Genomic DNA, 18,445 nt, shown 5'->3' with positions numbered 1-18,445 from the left:
CTTTCTCGGCAGGGATCGTATCCAGATTTTCTACCGGGGTCAGCCGAAGCTCTGTCACAGATGTGGTGACCCCACACACTTCAGTGCAAACTGTACGGTGCAGAAATGTGCCTTGTGTGGGGGTGTAGGCCATCTTGCCGCATCTTGTGCAGAGATTAGGTGTCACCTGTGTGGTGACTTAGGTCACCCATTCAGTCGTTGCCCTCGTTCTTTCGCTAATGCGGTCTTGTCCCCAGCGGGTGAAGATCACGAGCCGGAATCTGCTGGGGAGGGGACTAGCAGGGGTGGAGGAACTGAGGGGTCAGTGAGGAACAGCAAGAGAAAGACACCAGCCCAACTAAGACGTCTTGATAAACGCCAAAGGGATAGGGTGATGGGGAAAGCCCGGGTTACTGGGACGACCTCTCATTCTGTCCCAGAGGCCAACCTTGCTGCTGAGACCCCGAGGGATGGCGAGCTGAATGAGGAGGTCAGGAGGATCCAGAATGAGGAAGGTGCCATCTCCTCAGATAGCGTGGAGGAGGAGGATGTGGGATGGCAGAAGGAGACACGAAAGCGGGGTACAAGTAAAAAAAAAAAGGGAGATTTGAGATCTTCTCCCACCCTGGTCCAGGTGCCAAAGGAAGGCAAAACTGACTCCCCTCTGGTTGGCCTTTCCAATCGATTCCGACCCCTCAGGGACATCTCCTCCTCTTCTTCGGAAGGGGAGGATGAGGGGGAGGTGGCAGAGGGGCTTCCAGGGGGCGCCGAGTCCTCTTCCCCTGGGGAGGTTATGTCCTCGGGGGAAGGGACTGGCCTAGAATCCGGAGACGAGGAAAGTAAAACGACGTCTGGTGAGATGGACACTTCTATTTCTCTAAAGAGGGTGAAGAGTTCTTCTGATGTGGAGGGTGAGAAGGGGAGTGGGAAAAAGAAAGCTGTCTAACTCAATCACCCTTGATGGCGGCACCCTCTCCGTTGACTCTGGCATCCATTAATGTTGCCAGCATTAAGTCAGATACAGCTCGATTTGCGGCCTATGATTTTTTTGCCCATATTAATGCTGATATTTTATTTTTGCAGGAGACCAGGCTAACAGATATGTCATCTATCTACAAGGCTAAAAGAGAGTGGAGGAATGGGCCCTCCTACTGGTCTCTTGGGGCCGAGCCGTATAGCGGAGTGGCGGTCCTTTTTACCGCAGCGGTAGAATGCCGACGGGTTATCGAGTTAGAAATGGGGAGGTGCCTGATCTTAGATGTCCTCATGAGGGGACAAGAACTTCGCCTTATTAACATCTACGGCCCACAGTCTAAGTGGGACCGGAAGTGCCTCTTTATGAGGATCAAGCCCTATCTTTTTACAAGTCGGCAGGTGGTCTTTGGAGGGGACTTTAATGCTGTCACGAGGCCCCAAGACAGGGGAGGTGCCAGAGACAAGCTGACTTATGATAGCGTCGCCCTTAATAGCATAGCGAGTGAGGCTCGCCTGGTGGATGTCCACATCCGGCACACCCCAGGCCACGCGGGATTCACCTATCATAGGGGTAGTTGTAGGTCTAGGATAGACAGGTTTTATTTAAAGGAGGAAGCCGTCTCTTCAGCAGTGTCTGTTGTTGAGGTGGAGTTCTCCGATCACTGTTTAATTTTGTTTTCTCTGAATGTCACAGAGACCCCCCGGATGGGCAGAGGCTATTGGAAGCTGAATTCGTCTCTCTTGGAAGAAGCGGAGATAAGACAGTCCTTTGAGGATTTTCTTCAGAGCCAGGTACCATTGCTGGGCCTTTGTAGCAGTAAGTCAGAGTGGTGGGAGATCTTCAAGGAAAGGGTTGCGAGATTCTTCCGCCAGCTCTCGGGCCTCAGAAGCCTAAATAGGTACCGCTTGTACCAGGGCCTGAGGAAGAAACTTGAGAACCTTGTCTCGACTGGAGGTAGCCGAGAGGATATCTCCAGAGTGAAGTCCTTGCTGATGAAGTGCCAGTACGACAGACACGCATCTTTGGTTTTTGAGAGGGATTACGGGAAGTACCGCTCGCCCGACCCTTACAGAAACTGCAAGATGTCAGTGAGTAGTAAAATAGTCTCAGGACTGATTGATAGTACGGGATCCTTGAAAAGGTCCAGATCAGGGATCCTGGAGGTCGTCAGATCCTTCTACTCGCACCTCTTGGGAAGGAAGGATCTAGATCGAGATAAGGTATCAGCTTTCTTGGCTGAAACCGTCCCTGAACCAGGAGTAGACCCCTCTCTTGACGTTTTGACAGAGATGATCCGGGAAGAGGAAGTCAGGATGGCTATTGATGGGCTTGCCCTCAAGAGGTCACCCGGTCCGGATGGCTTAACATCTGAGTTCTATAAGACCTTTAAGGACACTTTGGTTCCCCTCTTGACTGCGGTTTTTAATGAGTGTCTATCCTCGGGCACTCTGCCAAAGTCAATGAGGAGGTCAGCGCTGATCATCCTGTCAAAGGGTAAAGACCCGTCCCACATTGAGAATTGGCGTCCCATAGCACTTCTCAATGCGGACAGAAAGATTCTGGCAAAAGTGCTGTTTAACCGGTTGGTGGAGTTTGCACCCCGGCTCCTTTCGGGGGCTCAGCATTGCTCTGTTCCGGGCCGCAGTACATTCAGTGCTGTGCTCAGTGTCCGAGAGGCTGTGGAGCAGGGTAGGGCTGGCCACTGGAAGGGGTACTTGCTGTCCTTGGATCAGGCAAAAGCGTTTGATCGGGTTAACCATGAGTACCTCTGGTCTGTCCTTCTGAGATATGGCCTGCCAGGGGGTTTTGTTGATTGGCTTAAGACCTTGTATGTAGGGGCAGAGAGTTTCCCGCTTGTGAATGGTTGGATTGGCCGCTCTTTTGAGGTTGGGTCTGGCGTCCGTCAGGGTTGTCCTTTGAGCCCTTTGCTGTACGTGTTTGCAATCGATCCTTTCCTTAGAAGGATTGGTTGTGGACCGTTGGCGGGGGTGAGAATGGACCTGGCGGTGCCGGATTCGGCTCTGAGGGTGGTAGCGTACGCTGATGATATCACCGTGTTTGTCTCCTCACAAGAGGAGGGCAGATGGTTGATGTCAGAGGTGGACCGCTACTCGGAGGTATCCGGGTCCAAGATCAATCAGGATAAGTGTGAGAGTCTCTGGCTGGGAGGGGGAGATCCTGATTTTAATCTCCCGGACGCCCTTCCAGAGCCCCAGGAATCCGCAAAAGTCCTCGGCATCGAATTTGGTCAAGGGGATTACCCCAAACAAAACTGGGACAGCAGGCTTAAGATCGCCGCTCAGAGGGTGGATCAGTGGAAGGGTTGGTCTTTGACCCTCCGGGAAAGGGTTAACCTGATGAAAACTTTCCTGCTCCCTTTGCTGATATATCTGGGCAGCGTATGCATGTTGCCAGAACCTCTTTGGACCCGGGTCTACAGTGTGTTCTTCCAAATGTTATGGGGGAACAGACTGAACCTAGTGAAGAGGGAGGTTACTTACCGTACGAGGAGACTAGGGGGGTTGTGTATGGTCAACCCCGTGGTATTCCTAGTGAATACCTTTCTTAAGACCAATATAGCAAACCTCTGGTCAGAGAGGGCTCCTCCGTGGGTATCCTCCTGTAGGGGATGGTTTCGGCCTTTCTTCCAGGAATGGGAGACAGGAGGGCAAGTGAAGGATCTTCGCACACCACACGGGCATCTCCCGGCTTACGCTACCCCGGCTCTGAAGGTTATTCGTCGGTGGGGTCTGGGGATGTGGGAGATTAGGACTCTGTCGAGGAAATTCCTTGACAAGAGGGTCCTGTCTTCTCATTTCCAGAGGCCATTGGCGCTCAAGGACTGCCCAAGTCGGGATCTGGAGGTGGGTTTAGAGCTTTTGAATTCTATCAGGATCCCCTTGAAGTTTTGGGACTTGACTTGGCGCTGCTTCCACGGGAAACTGTGTGTGAGGGACAATCTGAAGTGCAGGAGCTCTGATGACCGGGGATGTCCCCGCGAAGAGTGTGGAGGTATGCTGGAAAGCATGGAGCATTTTCTGCTTCATTGTCCCTTTAACACAGAGGTTTACAACAGGGTGGGCGCTTCCATTGGTTGGCCTCGGCTGGCCAGTCTCTCCTATGCGGAATGGGCCTATGGGGCATTCAGAAACCTTGGAGGCTGGGACCAGTGCACTTTATTCCTAGTCAGCTCAGTGGTCAGGTATTACACGTGGAACGCACGGTGTTTAGTGTCGACGCAGCGTAAAATCCTCCCTGTGGGTGAGGTGGTTAGGAACATTCTTGGTGACCTGGTGAAGGTGCGTTCTCTGGAGTACGAGAGGCTGGGTGCTGGCAGGGCCTCTCGTCTGTGGAGGGGCTCTGCCTTTAAAGTGCCTTAGCCTGTTGTCTCCCCCTGGTGGTGGGCTGATGCTGGCACATTAGTCTTTTTGTTTTGTGCTGTAGATATATGGTGATATAGGGCTTGCAGGCACTGAACTTGAGCTTTAGGGGATTGTGTGATTGAAAAGCCTTATTGTTGTTTGTTTTGTATAGTTTGTATTATTTTGTATATATTTGTTTTGTTTGTACATTTATGTATATGTGTATATATGTATATATATTGTTTTTTTTCTAGGGGTTGTGTTGTGTTGGGGTTTAGTGTTAGGTTGGGTGGTGGGTAGATGGGGGGAGGGGGGTTTCTGTGTGGGACCTTTTATAAAAAATAAAAAAAATAAAAAAAAATAAAAAAATCCTGGACTGGTTCATGGACGTCTGTTATCATGTACTGGGGGCATGGGATGCGGGACCAGCTCAGGGCCAAAAAAAAAAAAAAAAATTGTATATTCTGTTTTTCTGTTTGTGGTGTTTGTTGGTGGTTTGACACATATTTATTATATTTATTATTTTGGGTGGGGAAATGCAACCGGACCAGTTTTTAGTTATTATTGTTATTATTATTACTGTAAGTATTATTATTATTGTAGAGTGTTTAGTAGTTGTTGTTATTATAGCGGTGTGTTTGGTGAGAATGAGGCTGGACCAGAAGATACTTGGTTGGACATTTTTGGACTAATATGGACTCATTTTTGTATATATTATACAGGTGTATGTTGTTTGTATTATTGTTATGGTGATGTTCGTTCTTTTTGTAATGTTTTATATTTTTTAATAAAAGATCTACAGGATGTATAATACAGGATGTAACTCAGGATCAGTACAGGATAAGTAATGTAATGTATGTACACAGTGACCTCACCAGCAGAATAGTGAGTACAGCTCTGGAGTATAATACAGGATATAACTCAGGATCAGTACAGGATAAGTAATGTAATGTATGTACACAGTGATCTCACCAGCAGAATAGTAAGTACAGCTCTGGAGTATAATACAGGATATAACTCAGGATCAGTACAGGATAAGTAATGTAATGTATGTACACAGTGACCCCCACCAGCAGAATAGTGAGTACAGCTCTGGAGTATAATACAGGATATAACTCAGGATCAGTACAGGATAAGTAATGTAATGTATGTACACAGTGACCTCACCAGCAGAATAGTGAGTGCAGTTCTGGAGTATAATACAGGATATAACTCAGGATCAGTACAGGATAAGTAATTTAATGTATGTACACAGTGACCCCACCAGCAGAATAGTGAGTGGAGCACCGAGATATTGTACAAAATGTAACTCAGGATCAGTACAGGGTAATATTCATTCATTTAAAGTGGGATTTATTTTCATTTTCTGCTCCATACAGTCCATACAAAAAAAAGATGGAAAAACCGGCTCCAGTGACGCTTCAACCTGAGACAGGAGAGCCGGACCGATACGGAGAGAAGCCGGGTTTGGCACAACAGGAAATGGCGCGAGATGTCATGACTTCTATCATCAGGTGATGTGCTGTGACTCTTCTCTTGTTGTTTGTTCTTCAGCTCTAACTCCAATAATCCTGCACTTGTTTTCACAAAGCCATTTAATAACCTAATGCTTAATGTGTAATAAACCTAAACCCTTGATAACTTGGCATCTGTAGGTTCCTATTGATTCCATCTATATCCCCTTTTAGGCCAGTCTTACTATCATAGAGAAGTATTTTTGTGTCCATATTGTGTCTGATATCAGCTGTCAGATTAGGTCAGTGTTTCCCAACCAGTGAGCCTCCAGCTGTTGCAAAACTACATGCTGAGAGTTGTAGTATTGCAACAGCTGGAGGCACCCGGTTGGTAAACACTGCTTTATTTTGTTCTGACATTTTTCATGTTGTTCTGGCATGTTTCATGTTGTTCCGACACGTTTCATGTTGTTCCGACACGTTTCATGTTGTTTTGACATGCTTTGGCTGTCCGGGCATGCTGGGAGTTATAGTTTTGCAACAGCTGGAGGCACACTGGTTGGGAAACACTGGTTTAGGTCATCAGACGCGCAGTCCAACTGGGAATTCACAGCTATAATACAGGCGCAATAATGCATCCATGTTATGCATTATTTGTTTCCGCAATCCTACCTCCAACTTTTCCCTTATCCTTCAACCAATGGCTGCTTTGCATGCCTTCCTGGCTCCTCCTACATCCAACCCCTTTTTGGCCCCCATCTGTAAGTGATCTCTGGACCTCTATAAGCAGGGGGATCCGCATATGCCATAAGCTGCATGTCCTCCATCCCTGCCCCTGTGTACTAGACTAGGATAAATAGGAAGAATTCTGGGCACTCACAGTCTTCCTTGAATAATTTTCGTGTATTTCTTCACGAAGATCTTATGAAAGTTGCGACACACAGGAAGTGTTTCGGTGCAGGATTAGTTGTTCAACCCATACAGGCATAAGCCATCGGCTGCATGTGCGTCCTCCATCCCTGCCCCCGCGGGATCCTGTAAACCTCAATGCCAAGGAAGGTCTAGTCCAGTTACTAGACTGGGATAAATAGGAAGAAGTCCTGGCATTCCCGATCTTCCTTGAATAATTTTCGTGCATTTCTTCACACATATTTTAAGAAAGTTGCGACACACACAGGACGCATTTCGGCGCGACTTGCGCCGAAATGCGTCCTGTGTGACGCAACTTTCATAAGAAATATGTAAATAAACCTAAAAATTATTCAAGTAAAGTCGTAGGTGCCGGGACTTCTACCTATTTATCCTGAATTTACAAGTCTACATGCACAAGGTACACATGAGTGCCGTCTCCAGCTCTATACTGTTAAGGCTGTGGTAAGGTGGATCCACTGACCTGTGAGGAAGATGGCATGGACCGTACCAGGGAGCGGAGTCTAAGTTGCCGCTGGTTTTCACCAGAGCCGGCTGCAAAGTGGGATGGACTTGCTGCGGCAGGTGGCACCCAGGTCGCTACCCTTCAGGCATCCGAGCTGTAACGTGGCGCAGAACGGTAGAGGCACAGACGAAGTCAGGGCAGACAGGAGGTCAGCGGCAATGAAGCAAGGTCAGGTCACTTAGCAAGAAGGTCAGAAGGCAGGGGGCACAGGAGCAAGGTCAGGATACGTAGTAAGGGGTCAGATACACGCAAAGCAAGTAAACACAGGTAAACTCTTTCTCTTAGGCAAACTAGGCACAAAGATCCGGCAAGGATTAAAGGAAGTGTGGGGTTAAATAGGGTCAAATGAGACTAGCACCAATCAATGGTGCGCTGGCCCTTAAAATGTTAAAGAGCCGGCGCGTGCACCCTAGGAGGCGGGGTGGGCGTGCGCTGGCAGACACAGGGAGCGGAGGAAACTGAACAGCCAGGAGGTGAGGGAAGACCCGGCGGTCACATGCGGTCGCAGAGACATGGATGCAAGTCTGACCGCAGCGCTGTCTGTAACATATACATTACCAAATACCAGAACCTTCCTTGTCATATGATCACAGGCCGCCAGGAATCCTTTGGTGGGACGTATGTGGTGCAGGCCTGGTCTACAGCTTCCATGGCATGCTGGCACTTGCAGTTTCACAAGGCCTTCATCTATTTACCTTCATCATCTCCCATATCACATAATTATATCCTATAGACTAATTATGATAATTACATTAATTCAATATTTAAAGGGACATGGGCGTCCTGACCCAACACAATGAATATAGGCGCAGAGTTTAATCTTTGGGTATTAGGTTGTGTGATTATTCGCTCTGCTAGGTTATACCTAACCAGGTATTGTGGAATAAAGCTCTGTAAGTCTTGTGATATGATTATCAAGTTCATGATCTGACATATAACAGACATAAAAGGATTTATACGGCTCTTATTTCCAGCAGAGAATCGCCCGCACCCATGTGACATGTCCATGGACTTTATTTTTAGCGTTTGCCCCCGTGAAGCTCCCGGCTGTAACCTATACGTTGTTTATCTTACAGAAATCTCTTGGATGATAAGCAGTTCCATGAGGCGCTGAATCAGATACAGAATGAGCCTCTGCCCTACTTCACCCAGCTACGCGGCACAGAGCCTGGCCCAGATATACCGGGCACCTCTGTCGCTGCAGCAGAACAGGGGGCGATACCGCTGTCAGGAACCCCAACAGAAGAGGAAGAGACGTCATTAAGCTCTCTGATGGTACCAGAAGACGTGGCGCAGGACCAGGGCAAGACCAAACGTTTACTTGTGCCACAAGATGAAGAGAAGGAGATGATTAAAAGGTAAAGTCGCCCTACAGTGCAAAATATAGAACAGCCATCTAGTAATTCAGAACAACCCGTGGGAACAGCGAGATGCCAGACTCATTTTTTTATTTTTTATTTTTTTTATTAGATCATATTTTTGTTGTTTTTTTGTGCTATAAACCATATAAAAACAAAGAAACCCCAACAACCCCCCCCCCCCCCTCCCCATGCAGAATACAGTAGGGGAGGCTACGAACAGACACAACTTTTGTTTGGCATGTTTTGTCTTATCCCCTTCAATTTTCTCATTATAAGGGTACGTTCACAGGAGAGGACCCCTGCATGGTGGCTTTACATGTGCCTACTCGGAGCGACAATACACCGCTATGAGCAGACACACTGCTATGTGCGAGTTGCTGCACACGCGCTGTACTCGCACACATTGCGGCTGCTCCCCATGCTCCATGAGCTAGGCCGAGAGCTGCCGTAATGTGCGAGTATACTACGCATGCGTCCTGCGACTCACACATTGCAGTTTGTCTGCTCATAGCGGCGTATTGTCGCTCCGAGCAGGCACATGTAAAGCCACCATGCAGGGGTCCCTCAGCGGCGGATCTGCAGCGTAAAATATGCTGTGGGTCCGCTGGTGTGAACGTACCCTAAGTCATGTGGTTCTTTCATCATGTGACTCAAGGTTTTCTGTTGAAGAATTGTGAAAAAGACGCCATCATACATGCGCTAATGGAGTTCTTTTCTGGAGAATATATGACAACTGCATAAAAAGATAATCAAAGGATAATGGATAAGTGTGAGATCGCTAGGGGTCTGATCATTGGGACCCCCCATGATCTCCCGCCTGGTGCCCCGGCTCTCTTTCAGCATGGAGCGGGGGTTGGCACGCGCTTTCCATTCATCTCTATGGGAGAGCCGAAGCGCTGTACTTTGGTATCTTCAGCTCTCCCATAGAGATGAATGGAGGGCGTGTTGACCCCTGCTTCATGCATAAGGAGACCCGCGGTGCCAGGCAGGAGATGGTTGCGGTCCCCTGCAATCTGACACTTATCCGTAATCCTTTGGATGAACTACTCCTTTAAATAAACGGGATGTACGGACTGTCCGTGGAAAGGACTAAGTAAAAACCGTATGGAGGTCATACTGATAACTTATGTTTTATAAACTGGGAAACAATCAGTAATGACCATTGTTCCCAGCGGAAGATGCAATAGAAAAAGGAATCGTGTGAACTTTCTCTAACAGGACTTTTATAAGACCTTCACGATGCTTTGATATGTCTTTCATACTGAGACATACAGAGGGTTTTTCATAGAAAATTGACAGAAAAACACAACCCACAATGTCAGACTCTGTATGACATCGGCAAAAGAAAATGATAAAAAAAAACGATTGCTCTCAGAATATGGAGACACAAAATCAAAATATTATTATAATTTTTTTTTTTTAAGTGATTTTATTGTGTAAAAGTAGTTAAAATAAATAAATAAATAAAACTTTTCTTCTGGAATAAATTCTGGCTTGGCATTAAATCCCAAGCAGTTTCTGAGACTCCGTAACTGGAGCTAAATGGTAATATTTAGGGAATGTTACCTGAAAAGGTGTTGTGATTGAGCTACTTTGCATAATCCATTAAGACAAAAATTTATATATATACACACACACACACACACACAGAATAAATGTATTATTTAATTTGGTGTACACTGTAAGAACTAAACGGATAACCACATTCCCCCCCCCAAAAAACTGCAGTATTTCTGCTCCTGGATGTTCCAAAAATAGGCCACATTATTAAAGGGGTACTCTGGTGGAAAACTTTTTTTTTTTTTTTAATCAACTGGTGCCAGAAAGTTAAACAGATTTGTAAATTACTTCTATTAAAAAATTTTTATCCTTCCAGTACTTATTAGCTGCTAAATACTACAGCGGAAATTATTTTCTTTTTGAAACACAGAGCTCTCTGCTGACATCACGAGCACAGTGCTCTCTGCTGACACCTCTGTCTGTTTTAGGAACTGTCCAGAGTAGGAGAAAATCCCCATAGCAAACATATGCTGCTCTGGACAGTTCCTAAAATGGACAGAGATGTCAGCAGAGAGCACTGTGGTCATGATGTCAACAGACAGCTCTGTGTTTCAAAAAGAAAAGAATTTCCTCTGTAGTATTCAGCAGCTAATAAGTACTGGAAGGATTAAGATTTTTTAATAGAAATACTTTACAAATCTGTTTAACTTTCTGGCACCAGTTGATTTATAAAAAAAAAAAAAAAAAAAAAAGTTTTCCACCGGAGTACCCCTTTAAGTTCACATGCTAGTAACTAGCAGCGGGTTTCCCGCTGCGGGAATCCTGCTGCGAGTTACGCAACCATTGATTAGACAGTCCGCAATAGTGTCAGATTAATGGACTGTCCGCGGACCCATTCAAATGGATGGTAGCGTAACTCGCAGTGGGTTTCCCGCAGCGGGAAACCCGCTGCTATTTACTAGCGTGTGAACGCACCCTAAAGGGGTACTCCGGTGGAAAACTTTTTTTTTTTTTTTAAATCAACTGGTGCCAGAAAGTTAAACAGATTTGTAAATTAGTTTTCCACCGGAGTACCCCTTTAAGGATTTAAAATCCATCATTCGTTGCTCACCACCAGGGGGCACTTTCACATCAGATCACAAAGACCCTTGCAGTATCGGCTAGGGCAGTGTTTCCCAACCAGGGTGCCTCCAGCTGTTGCAAAACTACAACTTCCAGCATGCCCGGACAGCCAACGGCTGTCCGGGCATGCTGAGAGTTGTAGTTTTGCAACCCCTGTTTGGAAAACACCACTATAGATGTTAGTTGTTGTATCTAGGGCTTTCTTAAAGGGGTAGAAGCGCTTATTTTTTTGAAGGCTTTCCCTAATGTTAAAGGGGTACTCCGGTGGAAAAGTTTTTTTTTATTTTATTTTATTTTTTTTTTTCAAATCAACTGGTGCCAGAAAATTGGAACAGATTTGTAAATTACTTCTATTAAAAAAAATCTTAATCCTTCCATCCAGTACCTTTTAGTGGCCGTATACTACAGAGGAAATGCTTTTCTTTTTGGATTTCTCTTCTGTTACGACCACAGTGCTCTCTGCTGACCTCTGCTGGGAGTTGTAGTTTTGCAACAGCTGGATGCACCCTGGTTGACGAAACACTGTGCTAAAGTCTAACGTGCCGTGTTAGGTGTCCTATATGTCATAAATCTTCCCGTACAGTAAACAACACAATATAAGTAAGCATTTTCCTTCTCGAATTGTTAAAGTTGTTAAAGATTTGACATTATAACCGTTTTATAAGCGACGACGAATAGAACAAAGCAAAAAAGAGAGACGATCCCAAATGTCGTCTTGTATAACAGGTAGGCGGATGAGGATATCGAAGCCTGATCTGTTTTCCAAGAGGTGAGCTAACACCATGTTCTGTCACGAGTACAGCGAGCCCTTGACTTATGCCACCTCCTTATATGACTGATCCTGTGTTACCTGGACGTGGAATAAGTCACCTGGGAAACGGCACAATAAGGCGTGACGTCAACTCCCGATATAGATTACACACGGCCCTTAAAGGGGACCTCTCATCAAATAAACTTTTGATATATTTTAGATGAATGAATGTTGAATAACTTTCCAATAGCATGTTAATGAAAAATATGCTTCTTTCTATTGTATTTTTCCCGATCAGTCCTGTCAGCAAGTATTTCTGACTCGTGCTGGAGTCCTAAACACTCAGAGCTGCCAGCCTGCTTTGTTCACAGCCAAACAGGCTGTGAACAAAGCAGGCTGGCAGCTCTGAGTGTTTCTCCTTTGTGAACAAAGCAGACTGGCAGCTCGTAGTGTTTAGGACTCCAGCATGAGTCTGAAATGCTTGCTGCCAGGACTGGTAGGGAGACCCCTAGTGGTCATTTCTTCAAAGTGGAAAATTAAATAGAAAGAAGCATATTTTTTAATAACATGCAATTGTGAAGTTATTCTGCATACATTAATCTATAATATATCAAAAGTTTTTTTGATGAGAGGTACCCTTTAATAAAATGGCAATTATATATATATATATATATATATATATATATATATATATATATATATATATATATAATATATGTATATCAAACACAAAGCAGCGCCAATCATTACCTGTGATGAAAATATCAAGCCCCTTTTTGTGCATTGCCCCCTGCTGTTGTTTGTTAAAGGGGTACTCCAAGTTTTGGTAATTAAAGCTCCGCCCATTTTTTGGTCTGCTGGATTTACTAATGGCTGACATTGCGCCCTATGCAAACATATACACCACCTATTAAAGGCTTTCTCCACTGGAAAACATTTTTTTTTTTTTTTTTAAATCAACTGGTGCCAGAAAGTTAAACAGATTTGTAAATTACTTCTATAAAAAAAAAAATCTTAATCCTTCCAGTACTTATCAGCTGCTGTATGCTCCACAGGAAGTTCTTTTCTTTTTTAATTTCTTTTTTTTGTCTTGTCCACAGTGCTCTCTGCTGACACCTCTGTCCATGTCAGGAACTGTCCAGAGCAGGAGAGGTTTGCTCCTAAAACGGACAGAGGTGTCAGCAGAGAGCACTGTGATCAGACAGAAAGGAAATTCAAAAAGAAAAGAACTTCCTCTGTAGTATACTTCAGCTGATAAGTACTGGAAGGATTAAGATTTTTAAATAAAAGTCATTTACCAATCTTTTTTAACTTTCTGGAGACAGTTGATTAAAAATAAATAAATAAATAAAATGTTTTCCAGTGAAGTACCCCTTTAAGAAAAATGGTAAAATTCTATTTTTACAATAAGATCAAAAAACATCATATTTTGACTTCACAGTTTTCGCCCCAATGACTTTGGGGGTCTCGTGCACACGGTGGAAACATCTGCCATGGACTTTCCAATTCTGGCCTCTGCAGAAAGAATTGACATGTCATTTATTTCTGCAAAATCCCCTCAGAAATGCATTGGTGTCTGTAGTGACGCCATTTTCCGAGCGGTCCCAGCACCGACATGTTCAGCTGGCAGACATTCCGACTTTTGAATATACTCCGGATATGTTCACATGGCGGATATTTTTTTTATGTCCGCCACAGAAGATTACTGGCAGACAGTGGGCGCTGACAGCCTTTGGCTGTCCGGGCATGCTGGGAGTTGTAGTTTTAAAACAGCTGGAGGCACCCTGGCTGGGAAACACTGCCTTTAGGCGACAATCACACAATGTATTTTTGTTCATATTTGTAGAAAAAATATGTCTGTTTTTCTTTAAAAAAAAAAAAATAAATAAATAAATAAATTTTAAAAAATCATACCGTATTTTTTGCCCTATAGGACGCACCGGCATATAAGATGCACCCAATTTTAAAGGTGCAAAATCTAGAAAAAAAATATTCTGCACCCAACAGTGATCTTCAACCTGCGGACCTCCAGATGTTGCAAAACTACAACTCCCAGCATGCCCGGACAGCCGTTGGCTGTCCGGGCATGCTGGGGGTTGTAGTTTTGCAACATCTGGAGGTCCGCAGGTTGAAGACCACTGGATAGGAAGTAATACTCACGTGTCCCCGCCGCTCCGGACCCGTCACCGCTGCCGCTGGATGTCCCTCCATCGCTGTCGCCGCGTCCCCGGGGTGTCCCAGACGCTCCGGACGTCTTCTTCCCCGGGATCCATGCTCTCCGTCGCCGTCATCACGTCGCCGTCATCACGTCGCTACGCACGCCGCTCCTATTGGATGACGGGACGGCGTGCGTGACGACGTCGAAGGAGAGCGCCGGCCATGCAGGGGATCCCGGCCCGGAGCAGACACCGAGGAGGCAGGTAAGGTCCCTCCCGGTGTCCAGTAAGCTGTTCGGGATGCCGCGATTTCACCGTGGCGGTCCCGAACAGCCCGACTGAGCAGCCGGGTTAGTGTCACTTACCCTTCAGACGCAGCGGTCAGCTTTGATCGCCGCATCTGAAGGGTTAATACAGGGCATCACCGCGATCGGTGATGTCCTGTATTATCCGCGGGTCCCGGCCGTTGATGGCCACAGGGACCGACCCGATAGGTGTGTATTCGCCCAATAAGACGCACCAAATTTCCCCCCCCCCCCCAGTGGGGAAGAAAAAGTGCGTCTTATACAGCGAAAAATACGGTAGTTGTAGAAATTGCTGCTGTTTTTTTCCAATTTTTTGCAGCCGTTTTCCCCCCCCCCTTTTACAGTCATATTTTGTTGTTATTTGTTAGGGCCACAAATAATCAACATTCTCATTATGTTAACGATTGTTATGAGTTATGCCTGTTATTTAATTTTTTATTTTTTTACACAGTGGTGCAAAATGAACTGTATTCTTTTTTTTTGTTTTAATTTTTTTTAACTAAAATAGGGCAGTAAAATAAAAATAAAAATTACAAACTTGTTTTTGCAAAATATTGGCCCTGAGTGGAGTTTTCTTTGTGGATTTTTTTTCCCAACAGTTATTTTTCCACAGTATTTACAAATTTTTCCCTACATTTTTATTTTTTTTATTTTTTTTATTTTTTTACACCTGTTCTGATCTGTCGGGTTTTCCTGAAATCCACCACATTTTCTGTGGAAACCTTAGTAAATCTGTTGTGATTGATTTTTCAAAAATGTTGGGATTTTTTAAAAGTGTCCGAGACGCGCACTCTTTCGGCAACCACCCACCCTTTTCCCAGCAGCCAAGCCCCTTTTTCGGGTTTTCTCAGTTGGTCAGATTTTTCATTTTTTGGCGCAAAAAAAAAAAATAATGGCCTTCAGCGCACACTGGGCCTCATTTACTAAGACTTTTCGGAGTAGATTTTGTAGGTTTTTTTTGTGTTGCATGTGTCATTTGCCAGAACTTCCGAGAAATAATCCAAAAACCCCTACTAATTCTCCACTTTTCTCATACAACCCTACAAAGGGGCGTGGTCATCAGGGAAAAGGGGCATTTCTCAAAAAAAATGTTTATTTTTTTTAAAAAAACCTATAAATTTACTAATGTTTGCACATCAAATATGGTGGATTTGTAGCCGGCAATAAACGGTGTTGTATGAGGCCTTTAAAGTGTAGATTTGTAATACGCCGGCCTTATGTAACACTCTGCCCTTTCTCACTCTCCATCTCTTTTCCAGGACTCCATTGTTCAGCCAACTTGTAGAGGCCATATTGGAAAACACAATACAGAACATTGTGACGGAAGCCAACCGCGGAGAAGTCGTTCTCACCACCCGGCCTCGTGTCATTGCTCTGCCACCTGCAACTCCCAGGTATGCCAACAGAGGGGGCAGTGTAGCAGGGAAGTATTGGTGAGGATGATCAGTGGGGGGGGGGGGGGGGCATAAGGGACCCCCAGAGACAGAGAACATGGGTGCACAGTTTTTTGTTTCTGGTGGAAAAGATACTACACACCCACCACTTTCCATCAATGTCGATGGGACGTATAGAAACAACCAGACATTGATGGCACGTAGGTACTAGTCCCCAAATTGTGGACCTCCAGCTGTTACAAAACTACAACTCCCAGCATGCTCGGACAGCCAACGGCTGTCCGAGCATGCTAGGAGTTGTAGTTTTGCAACATCAAAAGGTCCACAGCTTGGAGACCACTTAAATCTACTCTATGGGTACGTTGACACGGATGGATTACCTGCGGAATTTCCGCAGCTCATTTGCTGTGGAAAATCCGCAGCGGATTTTGCTACCGTTGACTTCAATGGGTCATCAGAAAATCCGCCATTGAGGCAGTTTTGCCGATTTTCCTTCGGACCCATTGAATTCAATGGTAGCAGATTATCTGGTGCGGATTTTCCGCTGCAAATACGCTGTGGAAATTCTGCAGGTAATCTGCCCGTGTGAACATACCCTATAGGTAGAGACACTCGTAGCGCATCTGCAGCGTGTTTTACCGCAGCAGAAAATTTGCAAGCAGAACCCATTGGCTGCAAATCTGCTACATGTGACCCCCATACTGAAATAAATCTAAGAGAGTGTTTCCCAACCAGGGTGCCTCCAGTTTGTTGCAAAACTACAACTCCCAGCATGCCCGAGCATGCTGGGAGTTGTAGTTTTGCAACAGCTGGAGGCACCCTGGTTGGGAAACACTGGTCTAAGATGTCTAGTATGGATATAGATACAGGGGAACATTTAACAAGCCACAGCCGCACCGGCGGTGCAAATCCTCTGAATTTGCAAATTTTGGGGTATAAATGGGAAATGTTTGCTTAAAGGGGTACTCTAGTGAAAAACTTTTTTTTTTTTTTTAAATCAACTGGTGCCAGAAAGTTAAATAGATTTGTAAATTACTTCTATTAAAAAATCGTAATCCTTCCAGTACTTATTAGCTGCTGAATACTACAGTGGAAATTCTTTTCCATTTGAAACACAGAGCTGTCTGCTGACATCACGAGCACAGTGCTCTCTGCTGACATCTCTGTCCATTTTAAGAATTGTCCAGAGTAGGAGAAAATTCCCATAGCAAACATATTCTGCTCTGGACAGTTTCTAAAATGGACAGAGATGTCAGCAGAGAGCACTGTGGTTGTGATGTCAGCAGAGAGCTCTGTGTTCCAAAAAGAAAACCATTTCCTCTGTAGTATTCAGCAGCTAATAAGTACTGGAAGGATTAAGATTTTTTTATAGAAATAATTTACAAATCTGTTTAACTTTCTGGCACCAGTTAATTAAAAAAAAAAAAAAGTTTTCCACCGGAGTACCCCTTTTAAATCTCCAGTTCTAAGTGCAACTTTAGTGGATTTCTGCCACTCGCGCTGATGGGGGCTTGGCCTAGCATGCTGGGGGTGCGCCTTCCTCCCATGCGACTTTAGGGCCAACTTGCGACACCTTAAAGGGTTTCTCCACTGGAAAACATTTTTCTTAAATCAACTGGTGCCAGAAAGTTAAACAGATTTGTAGATTACTTGTATTAAAAAATCTTTATCCTTCTAGTATTTATCAGCTGCTGTATGCTCCACAGGAAGTTCTTTTCATTTTGAATTTCCTTTCTGTCTGACCACAGTGCTCTCTGCTGACACCTTTGTCCGTGTCAGGAACTGTCCAGCGCAGGAGCAAATCCCCATAGCAAACCTATCCTGCTCTGGACAGTTCCTGACACGGACAGAGGTGTCAGCAGAGAGCACTGTGGTCAGACAGAAAAGAAATTCAAAGAGAAAAGAACTTCCTGTGGACCATACAGCGGAAGGAGTAAGTACTGGAAGGATTAAGATTTTTTAATAGAAGTCATTTACAAATCGGTTTAACTTTCTGGCACCAGTTGATTTAAAAAAAAAAAAAAAATGTTTCCAGTGGAGTACCACTTTAATAGGTGGTGTATATGTTTGCATAGGGCGCAATGTCAGCCATTAATAAATCCAGCAGGATCGGCCATGTTGCAGTGTTGTATCTGTCCACAGCAGGCGCTCTATCCGTCCGGGTGTCTTTACTGCACTTTCCAGCTGTGTCAACAGCTCTGTGGTTTTTTCGGGAACCTATATCACATCCCAGATCTCTTTTTTTTTTTGACAGGGGGATGACTCCGACCTCGTCAGCCCGCACCGTCTCCGGGTCACACGATGTACCAGCCGCAGAAGCTCCGGAACCTGTTCTCCCTGCGGTCATCCAGGAGCACACAGTGTAAAATAACACGTCTCCATGAATCATTGCCCAGTAACAGCACTTTACTTATTGCAGGAAGATTTAAAGGGGAACTCCACTTCTGTCATATACATTTTGTGCCAGGTGATGTAAGGACACTGGCATAGGATCTCCCACCTGGGTGCAAAACTACAACTCCCAGCATGCCCGGACAGCCGTTGGCTGTCCGGGCATGCTGGGAGTTGTAGTTTTGCAACAGCTGGAAGGTGGGACAGTTAGGACCTATGAAAATCCATTACCCAGTGAACGTTTTTTTTTTTTGTTTTT

At 45.1% G+C, this 18,445-nt stretch overlaps 1 protein-coding gene across 3 annotated transcripts in view; it reads left to right on the top strand.

Moving 5' to 3' along the window:
* The window catches only part of CFAP65 (cilia and flagella associated protein 65), a 117,651-nt gene extending 99,406 nt beyond the window's left edge, over window positions 1-18,245 (top strand). For all 3 annotated transcript variants that reach the window (XM_056534469.1, XM_056534467.1, XM_056534468.1), the window contains exons 30-33: window positions 5,697-5,831; window positions 8,283-8,564; window positions 15,661-15,795; window positions 18,050-18,245. In XM_056534469.1, coding sequence (XP_056390444.1) covers window positions 5,697-5,831; window positions 8,283-8,564; window positions 15,661-15,795; window positions 18,050-18,161 — 664 coding nt within the window. In that variant the 3' untranslated portion in view covers window positions 18,162-18,245. The remainder of the gene's footprint in view (window positions 1-5,696; window positions 5,832-8,282; window positions 8,565-15,660; window positions 15,796-18,049) is intronic.
* Window positions 18,246-18,445: the final 200 nt, after the last annotated feature.

The sequence above is a fragment of the Hyla sarda genome, chromosome 8 (genome assembly GCF_029499605.1).
Source record: "Hyla sarda isolate aHylSar1 chromosome 8, aHylSar1.hap1, whole genome shotgun sequence".
Taxonomy (NCBI): domain Eukaryota; kingdom Metazoa; phylum Chordata; class Amphibia; order Anura; family Hylidae; genus Hyla; species Hyla sarda.
This window is presented reverse-complemented; position numbering and strand designations above follow the sequence as displayed.